This window comes from Lactuca sativa, chromosome 7, assembly GCF_002870075.4.
Source record: "Lactuca sativa cultivar Salinas chromosome 7, Lsat_Salinas_v11, whole genome shotgun sequence".
NCBI lineage: Eukaryota > Viridiplantae > Streptophyta > Magnoliopsida > Asterales > Asteraceae > Lactuca > Lactuca sativa.
The window spans coordinates 60,903,308-60,927,629 of NC_056629.2; the positions used below are offsets into that span (position 1 = coordinate 60,903,308).

At 39.1% G+C, this 24,322-nt stretch overlaps 1 protein-coding gene across 1 annotated transcript; it reads right to left on the reverse strand.

Annotated features, from left to right (window-relative positions):
- Positions 1-4,291: 4,291 nt before the first annotated feature.
- On the reverse strand, positions 4,292-4,792 carry LOC111883769 (uncharacterized). Its single transcript, XM_023880087.1, has one exon. It carries the CDS (start codon positions 4,790-4,792, stop codon positions 4,292-4,294), a length of 501 nt encoding a protein of 166 aa, XP_023735855.1.
- Positions 4,793-24,322: the final 19,530 nt, after the last annotated feature.

Below are 24,322 nucleotides of genomic sequence, written 5' to 3' on the forward strand. Positions count from 1 at the left end.
GTTATGTATGCAAAAGGTTTCAATGTCCTAATGATGGTGTGTTGTGTTTATGGATGTGCATGGTATTGGGGTCCATTATTTACATTAGTGCTGGATATATATGGTCCCATTTACTCTAAGTGAACATGGCATTGATGTCTATTATTGACATTAGTGCTTGAAAGTCATTACAAGGATAATGTAAATAACCATAACAATTTCCTTAACAAGGACATAAAAAACTGCTACATACGAATTACAACTTGTACACAATTATGCCAAAGAAAATATTCCAACTTAGAACTAAAGACATCTTCAGTTTCCAAATCTTTGATTCAAGCTTCTTTTTTGACCTAGCCAATCCTGCAATCATAACTGCTTCAGCACTCATATTCTTAGTGTCTGTTTCTTCTACCCAACAAATAAAACCATTACGAGGTCCCTAACAAAATCAATTTAGAAGTTAGAAGTGTAGAATGCAAAGATAAAAACAAATAAATTATGGGATACAATGTCCTGATAAAGAAAGTCAAACAAACCTTAGTGGGGCAAGCATAGAATGGTCTTCCAGGGTTTGATGAAGTGGAAGACATTCTGATTATGGCCAAACATCCACATGAGCATTTCACCATTTTTGCTTCGTTATTTCCGAGAGCTACTAACTTCAAAATGCAAACAAGAACATGTACAAAGAAATGGGATCTACTGCCGAGTAAAGGAGGTAAAGTACTTATAAAGAGCAAATGACGAAAATATCCCAGCCGAGTAAGGAAGTAGGTTCTTAAAAATTGTAAATTCCGAAAATACCCCTTGACGAAATTACCCCAATGTCTTACCTCATTAACATCTGTCACAGTTGGTATACCAACAACAATTAATTTTCATTAATTAAGCCAACCAAGTGTCCAAATCGTTAGTCTTAATCAAGAACATTGATCCCAACAAATCAAAACGCATTCAAGGTGTTTACATTTCATCAAGATAATATCAAAATGTCTGTTACATGTTCCCAGGACTTCAAAAAACATCCATAAACAACCACCACTAGATTACCACAAACATCATAGACGGTTACCACAAACACAAACGAACACACACAATCCTAATAACATATATTACAATAAAAACCTTAAACATAATAGACGATTAAGACGAACACTAGATTATCATACCACTACTATTCACCTCCTTGAGAATCACTTGCTGACTATCAAGTGAATGATGAGAATCATTAGCAGGAGCATCACCACGACAAGACCCACAACCAACAACGCAATAGCTTTAATCTGCTTCTCAACCTTGTCAAACCTTTGCTGCATGTTCAGGACATCAACCCTGGAATGAAGGTAATCGCGACCCATCTCCTCCTTCATGCGCTCCACCTCACCTTTTTGCTTGACTATTTTATCACCACAATCGCAGAAAATCGTGTGCAAATCGTTCAAGTATAGCCTGTCTCTTGAGCTAATCGAGTTGTTGGAGTTTATAGTATCTGGTGATGGTGGTGGGGTAGGCTCCATGGAAGACAGTGAAAGGGAACACGAGTATTCTATTTTCGTTTGTCGGGTTGTGTTTGGCCGGAAGTGGTAACAAAGTGTTAGGGTTTTGTCCAAGAGACCATCCATTTATATAGTAGGGGACCACCTCACCCTTAGCGCCCAAGTAAGTGAACTCGGTGGTGAGTCGATGAAGTGTAAACCGAGTCGTGTGAGTTGACTCAGTAGGTTACTTGGATGATGACATGGCAAGCAAACCGGTTGAATTGGGTCATAATCCCAAATTAGCCGGTTAAATGTTAGTTTATGCCCTTCTAAAGCCAAAAAATAAAATAAGGGACCTTTTAAACCAAAACTTGTAAGTTAGTGGGGCTACAGTGACATTTTCCCATTCAACAATTACAGCAATTCAATTTAAAACAAACAATGGCTCTGATACCACTGATGGGATTTAGGTAAAACAAATAAACTAGAAAACTATTCCTAAGTTCACATGCAACCTACTTTGGATCTATGTTTTAACTATTGAACATACAACTTTAAATTGCAAAACAAGAACCCTAGAGGAGGAGGCTATTTTCGAAAATAATAAACTAGGGTTGGGAGTTACATACCTTTCAATTGTTATAACAAACAGTTGATAATTCCCTTGATCTTGATCTTGATCTTCTTGGAAGCTTAGCACCACAAGTGTAATGCCTCTAATGGAATCATGCCCAAACTAGCAAGAGGGAAAGTAGAAGAGAGAGGGGAGGGAGTATGCAATTTCGCCCAGGGTTTCTTCCAAAGAAATCAGTGTCCTCAAATGTGAACCAGGAGGCTCCTTAACTAATTGAAGGATCTAGGGTTTAGGGGAAACCCTAGTTATCCTTTGCTTAGGGCCTAAGCAAAACCCAAGGGCCTTATCTTGTACCCCTTGGACGAATTCTCTAGGGTTTCCCCTAGGGTTTTCGTCCACCTCCTTTCAAGGGGGTCCTGGATCCTTCCATTCAACTATCAGTTAATTACAAACTAGTCCCTGCACTTTATAAATTAATTCTTTTAACCCCAAAATTAATTCTAATTAATTTCTGGCTAACAGTTAATTAAACATAATGATTTCTTATTAATATATTAATCTTTTAACATATTAATAAATTAATTTATATTAATTTATTAATCTTATAATAAATTAATATCTCTCCTTTCATAATTTCCTTGTCCGGTTGCTAGGTTTAAGGGCAACCCAAAAGGACTGTGTTGCTATCAATTCAAGTACATACCAATTATAGTTATGGGCTTAGACACCTAATCCAACATTATCATCAATGTTTTTATATCCTTTATAATTGTCGTCAAAAGGAAAGACATTTTTTATAAAGGTTACATCACGAGTGAATTGATTCTTGAGGGTCTTTAAGTCATACAGTTTGTATCCCTTTTGTCCATTGGGGTATCCAAAGAAGATACATGCTCTCCCTCTTTCACTAAACTTGTCGGTTGCATATGCCAAGCAACCAAACACTCTAAAATGATCATATGTTGGTTTCTTTCCTAATTGTATGTCATGAGGGGTCTTGTTTTCTAGAATTGGGGTGGGTAATTTATTTATAATGTACGCTGTTGTTTGCACACATTCCCCCCAAAATTCAATTGGAAGAGAGGCTTGAAACCAGAGGCTCTAGCTATTTATAACAAATGTCAATGTTTCCTTTCGACGATCACGTTCTGTTGAGGGGTGTATGGGCAAGAGGTCTAGAGGAGGATTCCATGAACTTTATAAAATTCTAGGACAAATCTAGATTGGAACTCTGACCCATTGTCTGTTTGAATCCTTTTTATACGTTTTTCAAATTGAGTTTCAACCATGTTGTAAAACATAGTCATGTAGTATGATGCTTGAGACTTGTTTTTCATGAGATACACCCAGACACCACGACTATAGTCATCAATAATAGACAAGAAGTAATGTGAACCACTAAAAGAAGCATGATGATAATGAACCCAAATGTCAACATGAATTAAATCAAAGCAAATAGTAGTTTTTGCAAAGCCAAGAGGAAAAGGTAATCTGCTTTGTTTGGCGCGAATATAATAATCACAAAATTCATAACTAGAACCTCCTATACTTCCTATCTACGGTATTTTCTTGATGACTGCATCAGATGCATGTCCTAATCTTTTATGCCAAACTTCATGTTTACTCCAAACCGACATGGCCACCTCTTTACCCCGAAATGGCTCAAAATAGTACAATCCATCTTTCTCTCTACCTGTCCCAATCAGGTTTTTCGAGACTAAGTCCTGTACATAGCATTTATCCAGGAAAAAGGTCAAAAAACAGTTCAAGTCCCGAGTGATTTTTCTCACAGATACGAGACTACATTTAAAACCTGGTACACCCAACACATCTCTTAGTTTAAACTCATCTGGTAGGTGAACGCTTCGTATTTTTTTAACAGCCACAGATTCTCCATTTGGAATGGTTACAGAAGTATAGTAAGGATTAATTTTCACATTTTCAACCAACTTTCATGGCGGGTAATGTGATCACTAGCACCCAAGTCAATAATCTAAGGACTAACAAGATTAGATATCTTATTAGTCATATTGGCAGTGGCACATGCATTTTCCTTGACTTGTGTGGCATGTAAATGCTTAAGTAACTTGTTATAGTATTCTTTCATTATGTTTTGCATATGTTTCTAATTAGCAGTTTTTGCAGCAGCACATGGTGATAACTTAGCTTTGTTATTTTTTGGTTTAGTTCCCTTCGGTGTCCACCACTTCGGGTAACCAACAAGTTCAAAACAACCCTCCATCGTGTGTCCGGACTTCTAACAGTGTTTACACCAACGGTCATCGTTTTTTCTTTTGCTATTCGATGACTGAGAGTTTCCCTTCCCAAAATCTTTATTGTTGGGTTTTCCTGAAATTTGAAAAGTTGTTGTGTCGTTCCCGTAAGAATGGGCCATCGCAACCTGTCGTTGTTGCTCGTCTTGACTTACTAGGTGGTATGTGACACCTAGGTTAGGTGAAGGATTAGTACTCAATATTTGTGTTTTGACCGCATTGTACTCCTCCTTTAAACCCATCAAGAAGTCATACAATCTCTCTTTCTCACGTATCTTCAAAAACTCCTTTGTAACATCACAGGAACATCCATTGCGTGTGCAAGTCGGTGTGGGGCTTACAGATTGAACTTCATCCCAAATACTTCTTAAATTCGTGTAGTAGGTAGAAACAGTCAAATCATCTTGATGTATTGTCGTGACCTTTCTTCTAAGGTCATAAGCTTGTGGTGCGTTTTCTTTTCCAAATCTTTCTGTAAGATCCATCCATATGTCACAAATTGTTATGGCATTTTTACACTACTTTTGATCTCCTTTTCCATTGCACTGATTAACCATCCTCTCACCATAGCGTTACACCTTCTCCAGTTCATCAGGTCTACTGAGTCTTCTTTTGGCATGGGCAAGCTTCCATCGATGAAGTCAATTTTGTTCTTGGCAAGCGGCGCATTAGAAATCTCACATTGCCGATCGCTATAATTTTCGTCCCGAAGCAAACTCTCCCCAACAGAATTCTGTCTAGGGTGATCATTTGTGGTGAGAAAGTATGGTGATGAAATATCGTCTTCTCACTTGAGGAACAGGGTTTTTCTCCACCTCTAGTCATCAAATCTGATCAGATCTTCCAAAACCTCTCTGATACCATGACAAATTTGATAGAAAATTGTAATTTGTGTTTTCTTATTCATTTCACGAAAGCAAACATCCCAAAACTATTTATACTCAACAAAAAGAAAACTTAGATAAACTAGGAAATGATAAATATGACGGCTAATAAAACAAGATAACTAATAGAGCAAAGATAGTGATGTCAACATTATTTTAATTTAAAATAAAGAATCATAATAAAAAAATATAAAAATCAAAATATATTTATTTGGATGAAAAAATAAGTGGAAGTATAATATTTTATTGGATAACTAGTTACAAACAAGGTTCTAAATAACATAAGACGTGACTTGGAGGCAATGTAAAACCTCAAGTTTTTTGGAGCCTTCGTGAGCTACGTCGTTTGTAACTTGTAAGGCGTGACTTAAGGTGGTGGTTCTGTATATAATTAATATTTTTATATGTATTTTAACCTATTATTATATTTTATACATACATACATACATACATACACATATATATATATATATATATATATATATATATATATATATATATATATAGAGAGAGAGAGAGAGAGAGAGAGTAAATTACTGAAATTGTCCCTATGGTTTGGTCAAAATTGCATGTTTGGTCCCTAACTTTTTTTTTTTGTACTCGGATCATCCCTGTGGTTTAATTTTGTTGCGTTTTTCATCATTTACATACATAAAATTGGGGACCAAACGTGCAATTTTGACCAAACCATAGGGACGAAAAACGCAACAAAATCAAATCACAGGGACGATCCGAGTGCAAAAAAAAAGTTAGGGACCAAACGTGCAATTTTGATCAAACCACAGGGACGATTTCAGCAATTTACTCATATATATATATATATATATATATATATATATATATATATATATATATATATATATATATATATATATATATATATATATGAGTTAAGGCGACATTTGGTAAACCTTGGCGGCAGGCACAAGCCTTGGAGCCATGATGAGTTTTTTAGAACCTTGGTTACTGATGTGTGTAAAACCCACTAGTTTTAAACCTACTTTTAATTATCAAATAACACACAAAAGGCAGTGAACCTATCAATTGTGGTATAGCTAAATAAGCAGGGTATCGAACACAGGGAACGGCAAATTAAATTAAAAACTAATTCTATCTAAATTACTTTAGCAAATAAGGGTTTTTCTCTAGTTTTACAAGACTAGAAACTTGTTAAACAAAACTAATGCAAGGCTAGAAAAGAACAAATTAACTAGATTCAATAATGGGAAAGAAACTTCTGTTTAGTTCAACTCGGTTAACTTTATGGTTGCTTTTAAGGTAATAGTGCAATGGATTAATTCTTTCGTTGGTTACCGATTCAAGTGATTAAGTTGTGTTCACTACCCTAATCCTTAGCAAATAAACTAATTCAAACAGTGGCCAATTGCTTAACTTAATTATATTTACTAGATTAATTATTCGGGTTAAGTTAGACTTGCAATAGCTAATTAAATTGTTATTTTTAATTAGCCTCTTGTTCAATAATCATCTTACAAGCTTGCACATGAATTTACTCAATTTACTTATTAATCCTAGTTTCATATTCATTAATCCTAGACATATGATTTAGTGGTCACTTATCATATGAGGTCGATAATTAATAGATGTTCATGCTAATTAACTATCTTCCTATTAACAGAAAATAAATTATCATTCATACACAAGGTTCTTTAGCAAGCTAATATAACAATTAATCACCAACTTAGAATTAATCCTACCAATCAATCAACCCATATTGTCAACTTTGTATCCCCAAACAGAAGTATAAAGAAATTAGTTCATAACTAAGGTGAATAACAGCAAACAAATAAGTTCAAGTTGCTTAATCATATTGACAAAACAAGAGAATTAAGTAGAATGATGAAATTACGCCTTAATTACTCCCGGAATTGGATTCTAGCTTCTTTGGTCGACTTCTAGGGTTCTTCTGGCTTCTTATTCGCAGCTTAACACCTCTGAAACTTCCCAGAATTCCCTCCTCTCGATCTGTGGAATTATCTTTAAATAAGCGGTTCGACTCGTCGAGTCAAGTGGTGACTCGTCGAGTCCCTCTCACATTCTCCGTATCGCGATAACTGTCTTGACTTCCGAATGCTTATCTCTCTGAATCCGCGACCGGACTCGTCGAGTCAAGAGATAACTCGACGAGTAGAAGCCTTATTTTGGCTGTTTTCTTTCTTCTTTCCACTCTTAATCTTCTAACCGCTTCTCTTGCTTCCTTTTGCTCCCGAGCTTCATCTTTGGACTGAAAAACACAATTTAACACTTTTAAGTACCTTTTGTCCATAATATGCAACAATTTAGCTAATATATGAATAAAAAACTATACTAAATACACACTAAATATGCACATATCAAAATACCCCACACTTGTCTTTTGCTTGCCCTCAAGCAAAACTGAATTAGAATCACATATAATAACTCCAATCCAACCCAGCCATTACGCCAAGACCGCAACGCATGCATTTGTGTCTAAAATTTTCCCTAAAGAACCCCCCATATTCCAAATACTCACAATCCTCATAAACATTCACCCACTCACCCCGAACTATGCTCATTTTATGCAACCCTCCGAATCCATCCTCAGAAAACCTCTTTAACCTCAAGGTATTTTTGGTTGAGCAACCCAAGCATACATAATCTAGAATTACAACTTTTCGATACCACTATGGAGCTCTTTTGAATTCTTCACTTCCTTGATAATTTGATCTTTGATCTCTTTGAATTCACCACCTTTGTTTGATTTCTTTGGTATCTTCAACTTTTTGGATTTCTGGAATTTTGATCTTTGAACTTCATACTTAACTTTGATGCTCCAAAATTCTTATAACTTTTCTTGTAATTTTTTCTTTTTTTTTCATGTATTTCTCACTTTTTTTTTTCACTCAAAACCTACATGCTTAAGCAGGGGCGCTCAACTTCAACCTTTATTGGCTAATGATAAAAATCTTCCTGGATACATTTCAGGTTTAGGCTGCTAAACATATTGCATCCCTCAGGCTGAGCGAGGTCGTGTTTTTGTCTCATGATTTCACTGAAATAAGGAAGCCACAAATGCACTAGAACGTATATAGGCTCAACTAAACATTTGGGTTGTCATGCAATTATTAACACAATCTAACATGGAATCCTAATTTTTACCAAAATTTTCTAATTAAATACTAAATAATCCTTTTGGTATGCAAATTTTTTGAAAATTGACTATTATGTAACCAACCCCCTACCCCACACTTATGTGATGCAATGCCCTCATTGCATACTATGCATAGAAACATAAAAATAAAGAGGGAATCGGAACAAACTCCCCTGTGATAGCAGTCGATAGGTTGATCACTCGCATTTAAGCTCCATCTTCAATAAACTTCATACATGGGAACAATCTCATCCATGTATCGTGTGGGTCGCTCTAAACATGCGAAAATCGGCATAAGATCTTCAAGAATGGATATGGAAGTGGAAGGATGCAAGTGGTATAAGTAGTAGCATCAAATCAGCAGGCCATCGGTATAAAAGATGATCGACTCGTCGAGTCTTAGGATGGACTCGTCGAGTACCAGCGCGCCTTCTCAGAATATGTAGAAATACAATGCGACTCGGCGAGTCTGATTAGTGCACTCGTCGAGTAGGCCACTGAACGAAAAATCTTGGTATTTTGCAACTGTTTGAGTCCATAACAACTTCATTAACGCTTCCTCACATGCAGACTCAATCGCTCACACTCCTAAGACCGGACTTGACACTTTGACGTTAAAAACTCGCTTCCTTGACTCGCTCTCACACTAGAAAACATCCATGCTTTACATCTCTAACCCATCCTAAATAAGCAAGCATAATTCATTCCTGAAAAATACTAAAGCAAACAACCATTAATCATAAAATCTTAAAGCATACACACCAAATAAATAAAAAAAATAAAACAAAACAAATTAAAATTGTTTGATTAAAAACACAAAAACACAAAAATTAATCCTCATCCTCCTCATCATCGTTATTGGCTCCACTTCCTCCCGCTCCGCTATGGCGTGCACTAATCCTCTCGTCCCACGATGGAATATATGGATAATTCCCACCATCAATATGTGGAATATGGAAGTGGTCAAAAAGTCGTATGTGGGATTGATTGCTAAAATTTAGCCCCCGCGCCATTTGGTCTTGCATCCGCCTCATCTCTACATTGTACCAATCCATTGGTACATCTTCATTTTCGACCGGAATCACCGGCGGCTCATCCTCCATATCCCTTTCCCTTCGCGATCGCACCCTCCTTCCCGGTGCTTCAGGACCTACAACCGGGTCATCATTTGGGATGGCATAATGGCCACCACCATAGTCTTCAATAATTCGGGCCCTGCGGAAAAGAATAGGATTAAATGGGGGTGTCGGGATCAAAGTCATGAGGTTCCAGGCACCACGGTTCATCAACCCGAATGAATTAGCCAAACGGGTGACAAACATGCCTCCATTGATGCGCGATGTTTTGCGATCTTTGACCGCACCCTCCGAAAGGTACGAAGCAATACACCATGGAATGTTGCAAAAGACGCCTGGTGTGATAAGGCTCCAAAGGTAAAAAACATCAAGGTTGGAAACCTTGTCATCGTCCTTCCTCTGGTTGATGGTGGAGGAAATAAGGCGGTGAATGAGGCGGTGAGTCGGGGATCGGATGCTCCCTTCTTGTGCAGACTTTGGGATGTAGACTTTGTTTCCTATGGTATTCCACCAACCCGTGCTCGTGACTCCATCGGGGAACGCCATATGAGTGTTTGCCAAGAAAGCCCGAAAGAGGTTCGTAGAAACCAACGGTTGATCATAGATCCCTAGCCGGCAAGCAAGATCCACCACCGAGCATTGATGATACTCGCCCCCAAGACAAAAAGTAAAGCTCGTCGGGTGATACACATCCACTCCCCCGGTAAAAGATACCGTGGAAAAGAACTCCAAGCAAAGCTCCAAATACACCGGCTCTTGCATGCGGAAGACCCGGCTCCACCCATCACACACCATGCTGTTGCCTTCATGTTGGAACTCCTTCAAAAGGTAAGGAGCTAGTTCTTCTTCATAGGTAACGCTCTGCAGCCATTCCCAATCAATTCTGTTCGGTACATACACCTCCTTCTTCCTAATGTCGGCAAGCTTCTTTTTCCACCTCCGCATTGTTGAAGCGGACTCTATTTGCGGGAAGTTTAACCATGGAAACTCCCCTTGGCTACCAGTTGAAGATTGTCCTCTTCTAAACATGATTTCTGCAAAATAAACACACAAAACCCAGAAACACAGAAAATAATTAAAAACTGGAAGGTTTCTGTAAATCGACTGGACTCGTCGAGTCCATGCCTGACTCGACGAGTCACGTAACCTGCACGAGTCAGTCGACGGGTCGCATGAAATTGGACCTTAAAACTTGTAATTTCTGTCAAGGGTTTTTGTTCAAGGACTTCCTACTAAGTAATAAGGTCAAACTAAGCATTCAAAACAACAATATTCATGAAAAATCGAAACCCTAGAATTTCATTATTTTTCAAAAACGGGTTTTTTACATGCAATTGCAGGCATAGATGGCCTTATACTCTCATTTTCTTTAGAAATCAAGAAGAAAGTTGTTACCTTTTGAGTTTAAACCTTGAGAAATTGAAGAAGAATTTGAGGATTTCTTTGAATGCTTGAGAGTGTTTGCGAATGGGGGTACCCGGCGAGTGTGATGTTGAAATTGAATTTTTAGGGTTAAAACCCTATTTACCAGATGTAAAAGTAATTTCGAAATTAATTTTTTTTCTGTAAATAAGACCGACTCGTCGAGTTGTGGTTAGACTCGCCGAGTCTGGTCGCGAAGTTAAATGCTTTTCTGGACTCCATGTGGACTCGTCGAGTCGTGGTCAGACTCGGCGAGTCATTTAAAAATTTGCATATTTTTGAAAATTTTTCTGTTTATTATGAATCATTTCACCCCACACTTAAGCTATGCAACTCTCAAGCAGACATGCCCGATGATTTAGAAGATTTAAGAATAAAAACGAATGGAAAATAAAACGAAAAATAAAAAGAAGACTAACAAGTAAAAGAAAGCAAACTCTATTGAACGGGTTGCCTCCCGCCAAGCGCTTCTTTTTGAGGAGTCATTAGCTAGACTCCTTCCCATTTACGTTTTGTCATCTTCAAGCATCGGGAATGTACGCCTCACTTTTTGTGGTTTATACTTGGTCTTGTAAGCGTAAATCTTTGTCTTGTAAGCCCTCTTCAATTCGTCTCTTCTCCTTTTCATTGCTTCATCTTCAGTTGCTTGGGCTTTCTTTTTTCTCTTTTTCTGCTTTACCCTCTTCTTTTTCACCAATTCTTGAACCTCCTTTTCTTTAAATTTGATAACTTCATATTTCATGATGGTCCGTGCTTTAGGTTTAGTGGTGAATTGGTGATCAGCTTCTTCCTCCCTATCCTTTATTCCTGCATTCTTTCCCGTGCTTAACCCTTTTCCAAATGGCATCGTATCAATGCATGCCACATTGGCGTGTTGCACCTCCATTCCTTTTTCCTCTTCTGCCAATTGTTCTTCATAAACAGTAACTGAAACCAGGGTATGTGAAGAACTGTCAACACACAGATCAGTTTTGGTCAAGTTTCTATCCAGATCGACTGGACTCGTCGAGTCCATTATGACGACTCGACGAGTCGGATCGTGTTCGATCACTCCTGGAGTGTTTTCTGAGTTGGCTTCTTCCAGTAGCTTTTCTAGCTCCTCCAAGTCTTTGTCAGCATCTGAAACTTCTTCTGAGTGTAGTGTGAACTTACTTGGGTCTTCTTTTAATAAAATATCAAGCTCTTTTTGCAATACCTCATCATCTAATTGGATAAATGAGATTTCTTCTCGCTTTTCTTCTTCTTGCTTGATCTCTGGATTAGCTTTAAACATCACCGACTCATCACCCACTCTTAATGTCAAAGTAGTCTCGGATATGTCAATTAGGGCACATGCGGTGTTTAAGAATGTTCTGCCCAAAATAATTGGTATTTCGGGGTCTTCTTTCATCTCCACCACCACAAAGTCTACTGGGAAGATAAACTTGTCTACTTTGATAAGGAGATTTTCACATATGCCTTGTGGATGAATAATTGTTTTATTTGCCAAATGGATTCTCATATTTACCGGCTTTGGCGCTGGTAAATTTAGCTTCTTAAAGAATGAATAGGGCATCAAATTAATGCTTGCCCCTGAATCAGCCAAAGCTTGTGTAGAAACATCATTGCCAAATTGGCATGGGATTACTATATTACCCGGATCACCCTTCTTCTCAGGTAGCTCACTCATCAATATCTCCGCGACTTCAGCAAGATCTTTCCTGGCAGCAAACAAACCCTTAAGCAAGTTAAAGTATTTGGGAGTTTGGAGCATTGTGTCCACGAATGGCATATTGACTTGTAAGGCTTTAACATGATCCATGAAGGTTCTATAGGCTTGAACTTTTTCTGAAGGAATGGCTCTGGATGGGTATGGCAAAGGAGGGTTGTATGTCTTCAGAAAACTTGCTTTTTTATCCTTCCCGACTGGACTCGTCGAGTCCATTTTGGTGACTCGGCGAGTCGGATCGAGTTCTTCTCGTTCTGGTTCTTCTTCCTTTTCTGCCTTCCCTTTGGAAACCCTTAGTGTTTCTGCCAATTCTTCTTCACTGCTGGAGGTTATTACGCTCACGTTCTCCTTCCTTGGATTGGGCTCGGTGTTGCTCGGAAGTTGACCCGGTCTTCTTTCATTCACTTGATGTGCAAGCTGTCCCAGCTGTTTCTCAATGTTGAGAATGGAAGCTTGCTGATTCCTCAACATGTTCCTGGTTTCTTGCATTGCTACATCGTGATCATTATGTCTTTTCTCGGATGCGGTTATGAATCTTGTGAGTATGTCTTCTAAATTTGCTTTCTTTTCCGCCACCGGCTCTTCCTTTTGATAGAATCCCCTCTCCCTCTGCTTATATTTTTCTTCCTTAGCCTTTCTGTACTCTTCATATGGGAGCCACTCCTTCTTCGGTTTCCTCCAGTCTTCATCGTATCTGTCGCCACTGGAATAAAATACTTGAGCCTTTTTATTTCCATTCTCGTCTCGATCACAATCCTTTGTAAGATGGGGGCCGCCACAATTTTCGCATCCTACCCTAATAGCATGGATCGTTTGATCCATTTTCGTCATTCTTCGGTCTAGGCTATCGAGTTTAGCTATTACCGCCGCCATGCCATCGTTCACTGAGTTTACTGCTCCACGACTCACTTCATTCCTCGGATTGTGGTATTCTCTAGAATGCTTAGAGAATTCTTCAATCAATTCCTTTATTTCCGGAGGTGGCTTTCGGGTAAGCGGGCCTTGTGAATCGAGTAGTTGCCTTGTGGTGACATTAACTCCATCATAAAAGATGGAGACCTCTTGTTGGCTATTGAGATCGTGGTGGGGGCAATTTCTAAGTAGGCTCTTGTACCTTTCCCAAGCTTCATAAAGAGATTCTCCGGGTTGTTGCTCGAAGTTGGCAATGGCCTTCTTTAACTTGGCTATCTTGGAAGGTGGGCAGAAATGGTCAATGAACTCTTCTTTCATTTTGGCCCATGTGGTGACCGATCCGGGAGGGAGTGACTTCAACCAATCCTTTGCAGCTCCTTTGAACGTGACAGGAAGCATGCGTAGTAGCTGGACCTCGCGGGGCACATTAGGTACATTGAAGTAATCCGCCACGTCATTTACTTCATCTAAGTGCTTATAGGCGTCTTCATGATCTCTCCCGTGAAATGGTATCTCCTTGAGTTGAGCGAGAATATGGCCCTTTAGTTCGAACGTAGCGGTAGCGGGGATTGCGGGTTGCACAAGCCCGGGCCGGTGTCATCACGCATCCTTTTCTTCCACTCCCCCATGGGGATCTCGTCAATATTAGCCATTGCGGTGGCTAAGTCTTCTTCAATATCGGATGTGTGCTCGCTTTCTTCTTCGGTCTCGTATTCGGTGTCTTTCGGGATCGGATCTTCGGTTGACAACGACGCACTGGATGCTCCTGCTTTGCTGCTCCTTTTCTTGCCAAACACGGATTTGAAGTTTTTGAGTGGTGAGTTCTTTGAAGAGGTGGTTTCTCCAACGGTTTTGCCTTTGTTTCTTCTTAATGCGGTTTCCGGATCTTCGAGAGGAGGAATTAGAGGTGTAGAAGATCCTCGGGTCATGAACTAACTGCAACTTAAAACAAAACAGAACGCGTAAAAAGGAACAAAAATTTAATCTGATTCAGCGTCAGACTCGCCGAGTCGGGGCGAATGCACTCGGCGAGTTCACGTGAAAATCAGTTTTTTTTTTTTTTTTTTTTTTAAACTTAAACACAAATTGAACAGAAATTAACTTTGCGTAAGATGAATCTTACACAAAGGGTCGATTGAATTAGAATTTAATGCTAATTTTAGAACCGTTCCCCGGCAACGGCGCCAAAAACTTGATGTGTGTAAAACCCACTAGTTTTAAACCTACTTTTAATTATCAAATAACACACAAAAGGCAGTGAACCTATCAATTGTGGTATAGCTAAATAAGCAGGGTATCGAACACAGGGAACGACAAATTAAATTAAAAACTAATTCTATCTAAATTACTTTAGCAAATAAGGGTTTTTCTCTAGTTTTACAAGACTAGAAACTTGTTAAACAAAACTAATGCAAGGCTAGAAAAGAACAAATTAACTAGATTCAATAATGGGAAAGAAACTTCTGTTTAATTCAACTCGGTTAACTTTATGGTTGCTTTTAAGGTAATAGTGCAATGGATTAATTCTTTCGTTGGTTACCGATTCAAGTGATTAAGTTGTGTTCACTACCCTAATCCTTAGCAAATAAACTAATTCAAACAGTGGCCAATTGCTTAACTTAATTATATTTACTAGATTAATTATTCGGGTTAAGTTAGACTTGCAATAGCTAATTAAATTGTTATTTTTAATTAGCCTCTTGTTCAATAATCATCTTACAAGCTTGCACATGAATTTACTCAATTTACTTATTAATCCTAGTTTCATATTCATTAATCCTAGACATATGATTTAGTGGTCACTTATCATATGAGGTCGATAATTAATAGATGTTCATGCTAATTAACTATCTTCCTATTAACAGAAAATAAATTATCATTCATACACAAGGTTCTTTAGCAAGCTAATATAACAATTAATCACCAACTTAGAATTAATCCTACCAATCAATCAACCCATATTGTCAACTTTGTATCCCCAAACAGAAGTATAAAGAAATTAGTTCATAACTAAGGTGAATAACAGCAAACAAATAAGTTCAAGTTGCTTAATCATATTGACAAAACAAGAGAATTAAGTAGAATGATGAAATTACGCCTTAATTACTCCCGGAATTGGATTCTAGCTTCTTTGGTCGACTTCTAGGGTTCTTCTGGCTTCTTATTCGCAGCTTAACACCTCTGAAACTTCCCAGAATTCCCTCCTCTCGATCTGTGGAATTATCTTTAAATAAGCGGTTCGACTCGTCGAGTCAAGTGGTGACTCGTCGAGTCCCTCTCACATTCTCCGTATCGCGATAACTGTCTTGACTTCCGAATGCTTATCTCTCTGAATCCGCGACCGGACTCGTCGAGTCAAGAGATAACTCGACGAGTAGAAGCCTTATTTTGGCTGTTTTCTTTCTTCTTTCCACTCTTAATCTTCTAACCGCTTCTCTTGCTTCCTTTTGCTCCCGAGCTTCATCTTTGGACTGAAAAACACAATTTAACACTTTTAAGTACCTTTTGTCCATAATATGCAACAATTTAGCTAATATATGAATAAAAAACTATACTAAATACACACTAAATATGCACATATCAAAATACCCCACACTTGTCTTTTGCTTGCCCTCAAGCAAAACTGAATTAGAATCACATATAATAACTCCAATCCAACCCAGCCATTACGCCAAGACCGCAACGCATGCATTTGTGTCTAAAATTTTCCCTAAAGAACCCCCCATATTCCAAATACTCACAATCCTCATAAACATTCACCCACTCACCCCGAACTATGCTCATTTTATGCAACCCTCCGAATCCATCCTCAGAAAACCTCTTTAACCTCAAGGTATTTTTGGTTGAGCAACCCAAGCATACATAATCTAGAATTACAACTTTTCGATACCACTATGGAGCTCTTTTGAATTCTTCACTTCCTTGATAATTTGATCTTTGATCTCTTTGAATTCACCACCTTTGTTTGATTTCTTTGGTATCTTCAACTTTTTGGATTTCTGGAATTTTGATCTTTGAACTTCATACTTAACTTTGATGCTCCAAAATTCTTATAACTTTTCTTGTAATTTTTTCTTTTTTTTTCATGTATTTCTCACTTTTTTTTTTCACTCAAAACCTACATGCTTAAGCAGGGGCGCTCAACTTCAACCTTTATTGGCTAATGATAAAAATCTTCCTGGATACATTTCAGGTTTAGGCTGCTAAACATATTGCATCCCTCAGGCTGAGCGAGGTCGTGTTTTTGTCTCATGATTTCACTGAAATAAGGAAGCCACAAATGCACTAGAACGTATATAGGCTCAACTAAACATTTGGGTTGTCATGCAATTATTAACACAATCTAACATGGAATCCTAATTTTTACCAAAATTTTCTAATTAAATACTAAATAATCCTTTTGGTATGCAAATTTTTTGAAAATTGACTATTATGTAACCAACCCCCTACCCCACACTTATGTGATGCAATGCCCTCATTGCATACTATGCATAGAAACATAAAAATAAAGAGGGAATCGGAACAAACTCCCCTGTGATAGCAGTCGATAGGTTGATCACTCGCATTTAAGCTCCATCTTCAATAAACTTCATACATGGGAACAATCTCATCCATGTATCGTGTGGGTCGCTCTAAACATGCGAAAATCGGCATAAGATCTTCAAGAATGGATATGGAAGTGGAAGGATGCAAGTGGTATAAGTAGTAGCATCAAATCAGCAGGCCATCGGTATAAAAGATGATCGACTCGTCGAGTCTTAGGATGGACTCGTCGAGTACCAGCGCGCCTTCTCAGAATATGTAGAAATACAATGCGACTCGGCGAGTCTGATTAGTGCACTCGTCGAGTAGGCCACTGAACGAAAAATCTTGGTATTTTGCAACTGTTTGAGTCCATAACAACTTCATTAACGCTTCCTCACATGCAGACTCAATCGCTCACACTCCTAAGACCGGACTTGACACTTTGACGTTAAAAACTCGCTTCCTTGACTCGCTCTCACACTAGAAAACATCCATGCTTTACATCTCTAACCCATCCTAAATAAGCAAGCATAATTCATTCCTGAAAAATACTAAAGCAAACAACCATTAATCATAAAATCTTAAAGCATACACACCAAATAAATAAAAAAAATAAAACAAAACAAATTAAAATTGTTTGATTAAAAACACAAAAACACAAAAATTAATCCTCATCCTCCTCATCATCGTTATTGGCTCCACTTCCTCCCGCTCCGCTATGGCGTGCACTAATCCTCTCGTCCCACGATGGAATATATGGATAATTCCCACCATCAATATGTGGAATATGGAAGTGGTCAAAAAGTCGTATGTGGGATTGATTGCTAAAATTTAGCCCCCGCGCCATTTGGTCTTGCATCCGCCTCATCTCTACATTGTACCAATCCATTGGTACATCTTCATTTTCGACCGGAATCACCGGCGGCTCATCCTCCATATCCCTTTCCCTTCGCGATCGCACCCTCCTTCCCGGTGCTTCAGGACCTACAACCGGGTCATCATTTGGGATGGCATAATGGCCACCACCATAGTCTTCAATAATTCGGGCCCTGCGGAAAAGAATAGGATTAAATGGGGGTGTCGGGATCAAAGTCATGAGGTTCCAGGCACCACGGTTCATCAACCCGAATGAATTAGCCAAACGGGTGACAAACATGCCTCCATTGATGCGCGATGTTTTGCGATCTTTGACCGCACCCTCCGAAAGGTACGAAGCAATACACCATGGAATGTTGCAAAAGACGCCTGGTGTGATAAGGCTCCAAAGGTAGAAAACATCAAGGTTGGAAACCTTGTCATCGTCCTTCCTCTGGTTGATGGTGGAGGAAATAAGGCGGTGAATGAGGCGGTGAGTCGGGGATCGGATGCTCCCTTCTTGTGCAGACTTTGGGATGTAGACTTTGTTTCCTATGGTATTCCACCAACCCGTGCTCGTGACTCCATCGGGGAACGCCATATGAGTGTTTGCCAAGAAAGCCCGAAAGAGGTTCGTAGAAACCAACGGTTGATCATAGATCCCTAGCCGGCAAGCAAGATCCACCACCGAGCATTGATGATACTCGCCCCCAAGACAAAAAGTAAAGCTCGTCGGGTGATACACATCCACTCCCCCGGTAAAAGATACCGTGGAAAAGAACTCCAAGCAAAGCTCCAAATACACCGGCTCTTGCATGCGGAAGACCCGGCTCCACCCATCACACACCATGCTGTTGCCTTCATGTTGGAACTCCTTCAAAAGGTAAGGAGCTAGTTCTTCTTCATAGGTAACGCTCTGCAGCCATTCCCAATCAATTTTGTTCGGTACATACACCTCCTTCTTCCTAATGTCGGCAAGCTTCTTTTTCCACCTCCGCATTGTTGAAGCGGACTCTATTTGCGGGAAGTTTAACCATGGAAACTCCCCTTGGCTACCAGTTGAAGATTGTCCTCTTCTAAACATGATTTCTGCAAAATAAACACACAAAACCCAGAAACACAGAAAATAATTAAAAACTGGAAGGTTTCTGTAAATCGACTGGACTCGTCGAGTCCATGCCTGACTCGACGAGTCACGTAACCTGCACGAGTCAGTCGACGGGTCGCATGAAATTGGACCTTAAAACTTGTAATTTCTGTCAAGGGTTTTTGTTCAAGGACTTCCTACTAAGTAATAAGGTCAAACTAAGCATTCAAAACAACAATATTCATGAAAAATCGAAACCCTAGAATTTCATTATTTTTCAAAAACGGGTTTTTTACATGCAATTGCAGGCATAGATGGCCTTATACTCTCATTTTCTTTAGAAATCAAGAAGAAAGTTGTTACCTTTTGAGTTTAAACCTTGAGAAATTGAAGAAGAATTTGAGGATTTCTTTGAATGCTTGAGAGTGTTTGCGAATGGGGGTACCCGGCGAGTGTGATGTTGAAATTGAATTTTTAGGGTTAAAACCCTATTTACCAGATGTAAAAGTAATTTCGAAATTAATTTTTTTTCTGTAAATAAGACCGACTCGTCGAGTTGTGGTTAGACTCGCCGAGTCTGGTCGCGAAGTTAAATGCTTTTCTGGACTCCATGTGGACTCGTCGAGTCGTGGTCAGACTCGGCGAGTCATTTAAAAATTTGCATATTTTTGAAAATTTTTCTGTTTATTATGAATCATTTCACCCCACACTTAAGCTATGCAACTCTCAAGCAGACATGCCCGATGATTTAGAAGATTTAAGAATAAAAACGAATGGAAAATAAAACGAAAAATAAAAAGAAGACTAACAAGTAAAAGAAAGCAAACTCTATTGAACGGGTTGCCTCCCGCCAAGCGCTTCTTTTTGAGGAGTCATTAGCTAGACTCCTTCCCATTTACGTTTTGTCATCTTCAAGCATCGGGAATGTACGCCTCACTTTTTGTGGTTTATACTTGGTCTTGTAAGCGTAAATCTTTGTCTTGTAAGCCCTCTTCAATTCGTCTCTTCTCCTTTTCATTGCTTCATCTTCAGTTGCTTGGGCTTTCTTTTTTCTCTTTTTCTGCTTTACCCTCTTCTTTTTCACCAATTCTTGAACCTCCTTTTCTTTAAATTTGATAACTTCATATTTCATGATGGTCCGTGCTTTAGGTTTAGTGGTGAATTGGTGATCAGCTTCTTCCTCCCTATCCTTTATTCCTGCATTCTTTCCCGTGCTTAACCCTTTTCCAAATGGCATCGTATCAATGCATGCCACATTGGCGTGTTGCACCTCCATTCCTTTTTCCTCTTCTGCCAATTGTTCTTCATAAACAGTAACTGAAACCAGGGTATGTGAAGAACTGTCAACACACAGATCAGTTTTGGTCAAGTTTCTATCCAGATCGACTGGACTCGTCGAGTCCATTATGACGACTCGACGAGTCGGATCGTGTTCGATCACTCCTGGAGTGTTTTCTGAGTTGGCTTCTTCCAGTAGCTTTTCTAGCTCCTCCAAGTCTTTGTCAGCATCTGAAACTTCTTCTGAGTGTAGTGTGAACTTACTTGGGTCTTCTTTTAATAAAATATCAAGCTCTTTTTGCAATACCTCATCATCTAATTGGATAAATGAGATTTCTTCTCGCTTTTCTTCTTCTTGCTTGATCTCTGGATTAGCTTTAAACATCACCGACTCATCACCCACTCTTAATGTCAAAGTAGTCTCGGATATGTCAATTAGGGCACATGCGGTGTTTAAGAATGTTCTGCCCAAAATAATTGGTATTTCGGGGTCTTCTTTCATCTCCACCACCACAAAGTCTACTGGGAAGATAAACTTGTCTACTTTGATAAGGAGATTTTCACATATGCCTTGTGGATGAATAATTGTTTTATTTGCCAAATGGATTCTCATATTTACCGGCTTTGGCGCTGGTAAATTTAGCTTCTTAAAGAATGAATAGGGCATCAAATTAATGCTTGCCCCTGAATCAGCCAAAGCTTGTGTAGAAACATCATTGCCAAATTGGCATGGGATTACTATATTACCCGGATCACCCTTCTTCTCAGGTAGCTCACTCATCAATATCTCCGCGACTTCAGCAAGATCTTTCCTGGCAGCAAACAAACCCTTAAGCAAGTTAAAGTATTTGGGAGTTTGGAGCATTGTGTCCACGAATGGCATATTGACTTGTAAGGCTTTAACATGCTCCATGAAGGTTCTATAGGCTTGAACTTTTTCTGAAGGAATGGCTCTGGATGGGTATGGCAAAGGAGGGTTGTATGTCTTCAGAAAACTTGCTTTTTTATCCTTCCCGACTGGACTCGTCGAGTCCATTTTGGTGACTCGGCGAGTCGGATCGAGTTCTTCTCGTTCTGGTTCTTCTTCCTTTTCTGCCTTCCCTTTGGAAACCCTTAGTGTTTCTGCCAATTCTTCTTCACTGCTGGAGGTTATTACGCTCACGTTCTCCTTCCTTGGATTGGGCTCGGTGTTGCTCGGAAGTTGACCCGGTCTTCTTTCATTCACTTGATGTGCAAGCTGTCCCAGCTGTTTCTCAATGTTGAGAATGGAAGCTTGCTGATTCCTCAACATGTTCCTGGTTTCTTGCATTGCTACATCGTGATCATTATGTCTTTTCTCGGATGCGGTTATGAATCTTGTGAGTATGTCTTCTAAATTTGCTTTCTTTTCCGCCACCGGCTCTTCCTTTTGATAGAATCCCCTCTCCCTCTGCTTATATTTTTCTTCCTTAGCCTTTCTGTACTCTTCATATGGGAGCCACTCCTTCTTCGGTTTCCTCCAGTCTTCATCGTATCTGTCGCCACTGGAATAAAATACTTGAGCCTTTTTATTTCCATTCTCGTCTCGATCACAATCCTTTGTAAGATGGGGGCCGCCACAATTTTCGCATCCTACCCTAATAGCATGGATCGTTTGATCCATTTTCGTCATTCTTCGGTCTAGGCTATCGAGTTTAGCTATTACCGCCGCCATGCCATCGTTCACTGAGTTTACTGCTCCACGACTCACTTCATTCCTCGGATTGTGGTATTCTCTAGAATGCTTAAAGAATTCTTCAATCAATTCCTTTATTTCCGGAGGTGGCTTTCGGGTAAGCGGGCCTTGTGAATCGAGTAGTTGCCTTGTGGTGACATTAACTCCATCATAAAAGATGGAGACCTCTTGTTGGCTATTGAGATCGTGGTGGGGGCAATTTCTAAGTAGGCTCTTGTACCTTTCCCAAGCTTCATAAAGAGATTCTCCGGGTTGTTGCTCGAAGTTGGCAATGGCCTTCTTTAACTTGGCTATCTTGGAAGGTGGGCAGAAATGGTCAATGAACTCTTCTTTCATTTTGGCCCATGTGGTGACCGATCCGGGAGGGAGTGACTTCAACCAATCCTTTGCAGCTCCTTTGAACGTGACAGGAAGCATGCGTAGTAGCTGGACCTCGCGGGGCACATTAGGTACATTGAAGTAATCCGCCACGTCATTTACTTCATCTAAGTGCTTATAGGCGTCTTCATGATCTCTCCCGTGAAATGGTATCTCCTTGAGTTGAGCGAGAATATGGCCCTTTAGTTCGAACGTAGCGGTAGCGGGGATTGCGGGTTGCACAAGCCCGGGCCGGTGTCATCACGCATCCTTTTCTTCCACTCCCCCATGGGGATCTCGTCAATATTAGCCATTGCGGTGGCTAAGTCTTCTTCAATATCGGATGTGTGCTCGCTTTCTTCTTCGGTCTCGTATTCGGTGTCTTTCGGGATCGGATCTTCGGTTGACAACGACGCACTGGATGCTCCTGCTTTGCTGCTCCTTTTCCTGCCAAACACGGATTTGAAGTTTTTGAGTGGTGAGTTCTTTGAAGAGGTGGTTTCTCCAACGGTTTTGCCTTTGTTTCTTCTTAATGCGGTTTCCGGATCTTCGAGAGGAGGAATTAGAGGTGTAGAAGATCCTCGGGTCATGAACTAACTGCAACTTAAAACAAAACAGAACGCGTAAAAAGGAACAAAAATTTAATCTGATTCAGCGTCAGACTCGCCGAGTCGGGGCGAATGCACTCGGCGAGTTCACGTGAAAATCAGTTTTTTTTTTTTTTTTTTTTTTTTAAACTTAAACACAAATTGAACAGAAATTAACTTTGCGTAAGATGAATCTTACACAAAGGGTCGATTGAATTAGAATTTAATGCTAATTTTAGAACCGTTCCCCGACAACGGCGCCAAAAACTTGATGTGTGTAAAACCCACTAGTTTTAAACCTACTTTTAATTATCAAATAACACACAAAAGGCAGTGAACCTATCAATTGTGGTATAGCTAAATAAGCAGGGTATCGAACACAGGGAACGGCAAATTAAATTAAAAACTAATTCTATCTAAATTACTTTAGCAAATAAGGGTTTTTCTCTAGTTTTACAAGACTAGAAACTTGTTAAACAAAACTAATGCAAGGCTAGAAAAGAACAAATTAACTAGATTCAATAATGGGAAAGAAACTTCTGTTTAATTCAACTCGGTTAACTTTATGATTGCTTTTAAGGTAATAGTGCAATTGATTAATTCTTTCGTTGGTTACCGATTCAAGTGATTAAGTTGTGTTCACTACCCTAATCCTTAGCAAATAAACTAATTCAAACAGTGGCCAATTGCTTAACTTAATTATATTTACTAGATTAATTATTCGGGTTAAGTTAGACTTGCAATAGCTAATTAAATTGTTATTTTTAATTAGCCTCTTGTTCAATAATCATCTTACAAGCTTGCACATGAATTTACTCAATTTACTTATTAATCCTAGTTTCATATTCATTAATCCTAGACATATGATTTAGTGGTCACTTATCATATGAGGTCGATAATTAATAGATGTTCATGCTAATTAACTATCTTCCTATTAACAGAAAATAAATTATCATTCATACACAAGGTTCTTTAGCAAGCTAATATAACAATTAATCACCAACTTAGAATTAATCCTACCAATCAATCAACCCATATTGTCAACTTTGTATCCCCAAACAGAAGTATAAAGAAATTAGTTCATAACTAAGGTGAATAACAGCAAACAAATAAGTTCAAGTTGCTTAATCATATTGACAAAACAAGAGAATTAAGTAGAATGATGAAATTACGCCTTAATTACTCCCGGAATTGGATTCTAGCTTCTTTGGTCGACTTCTAGGGTTCTTCTGGCTTCTTATTCGCAGCTTAACACCTCTGAAACTTCCCAGAATTCCCTCCTCTCGATCTGTGGAATTATCTTTAAATAAGCGGTTCGACTCGTCGAGTCAAGTGGTGACTCGTCGAGTCCCTCTCACATTCTCCGTATCGCGATAACTGTCTTGACTTCCGAATGCTTATCTCTCTGAATCCGCGACCGGACTCGTCGAGTCAAGAGATAACTCGACGAGTAGAAGCCTTATTTTGGCTGTTTTCT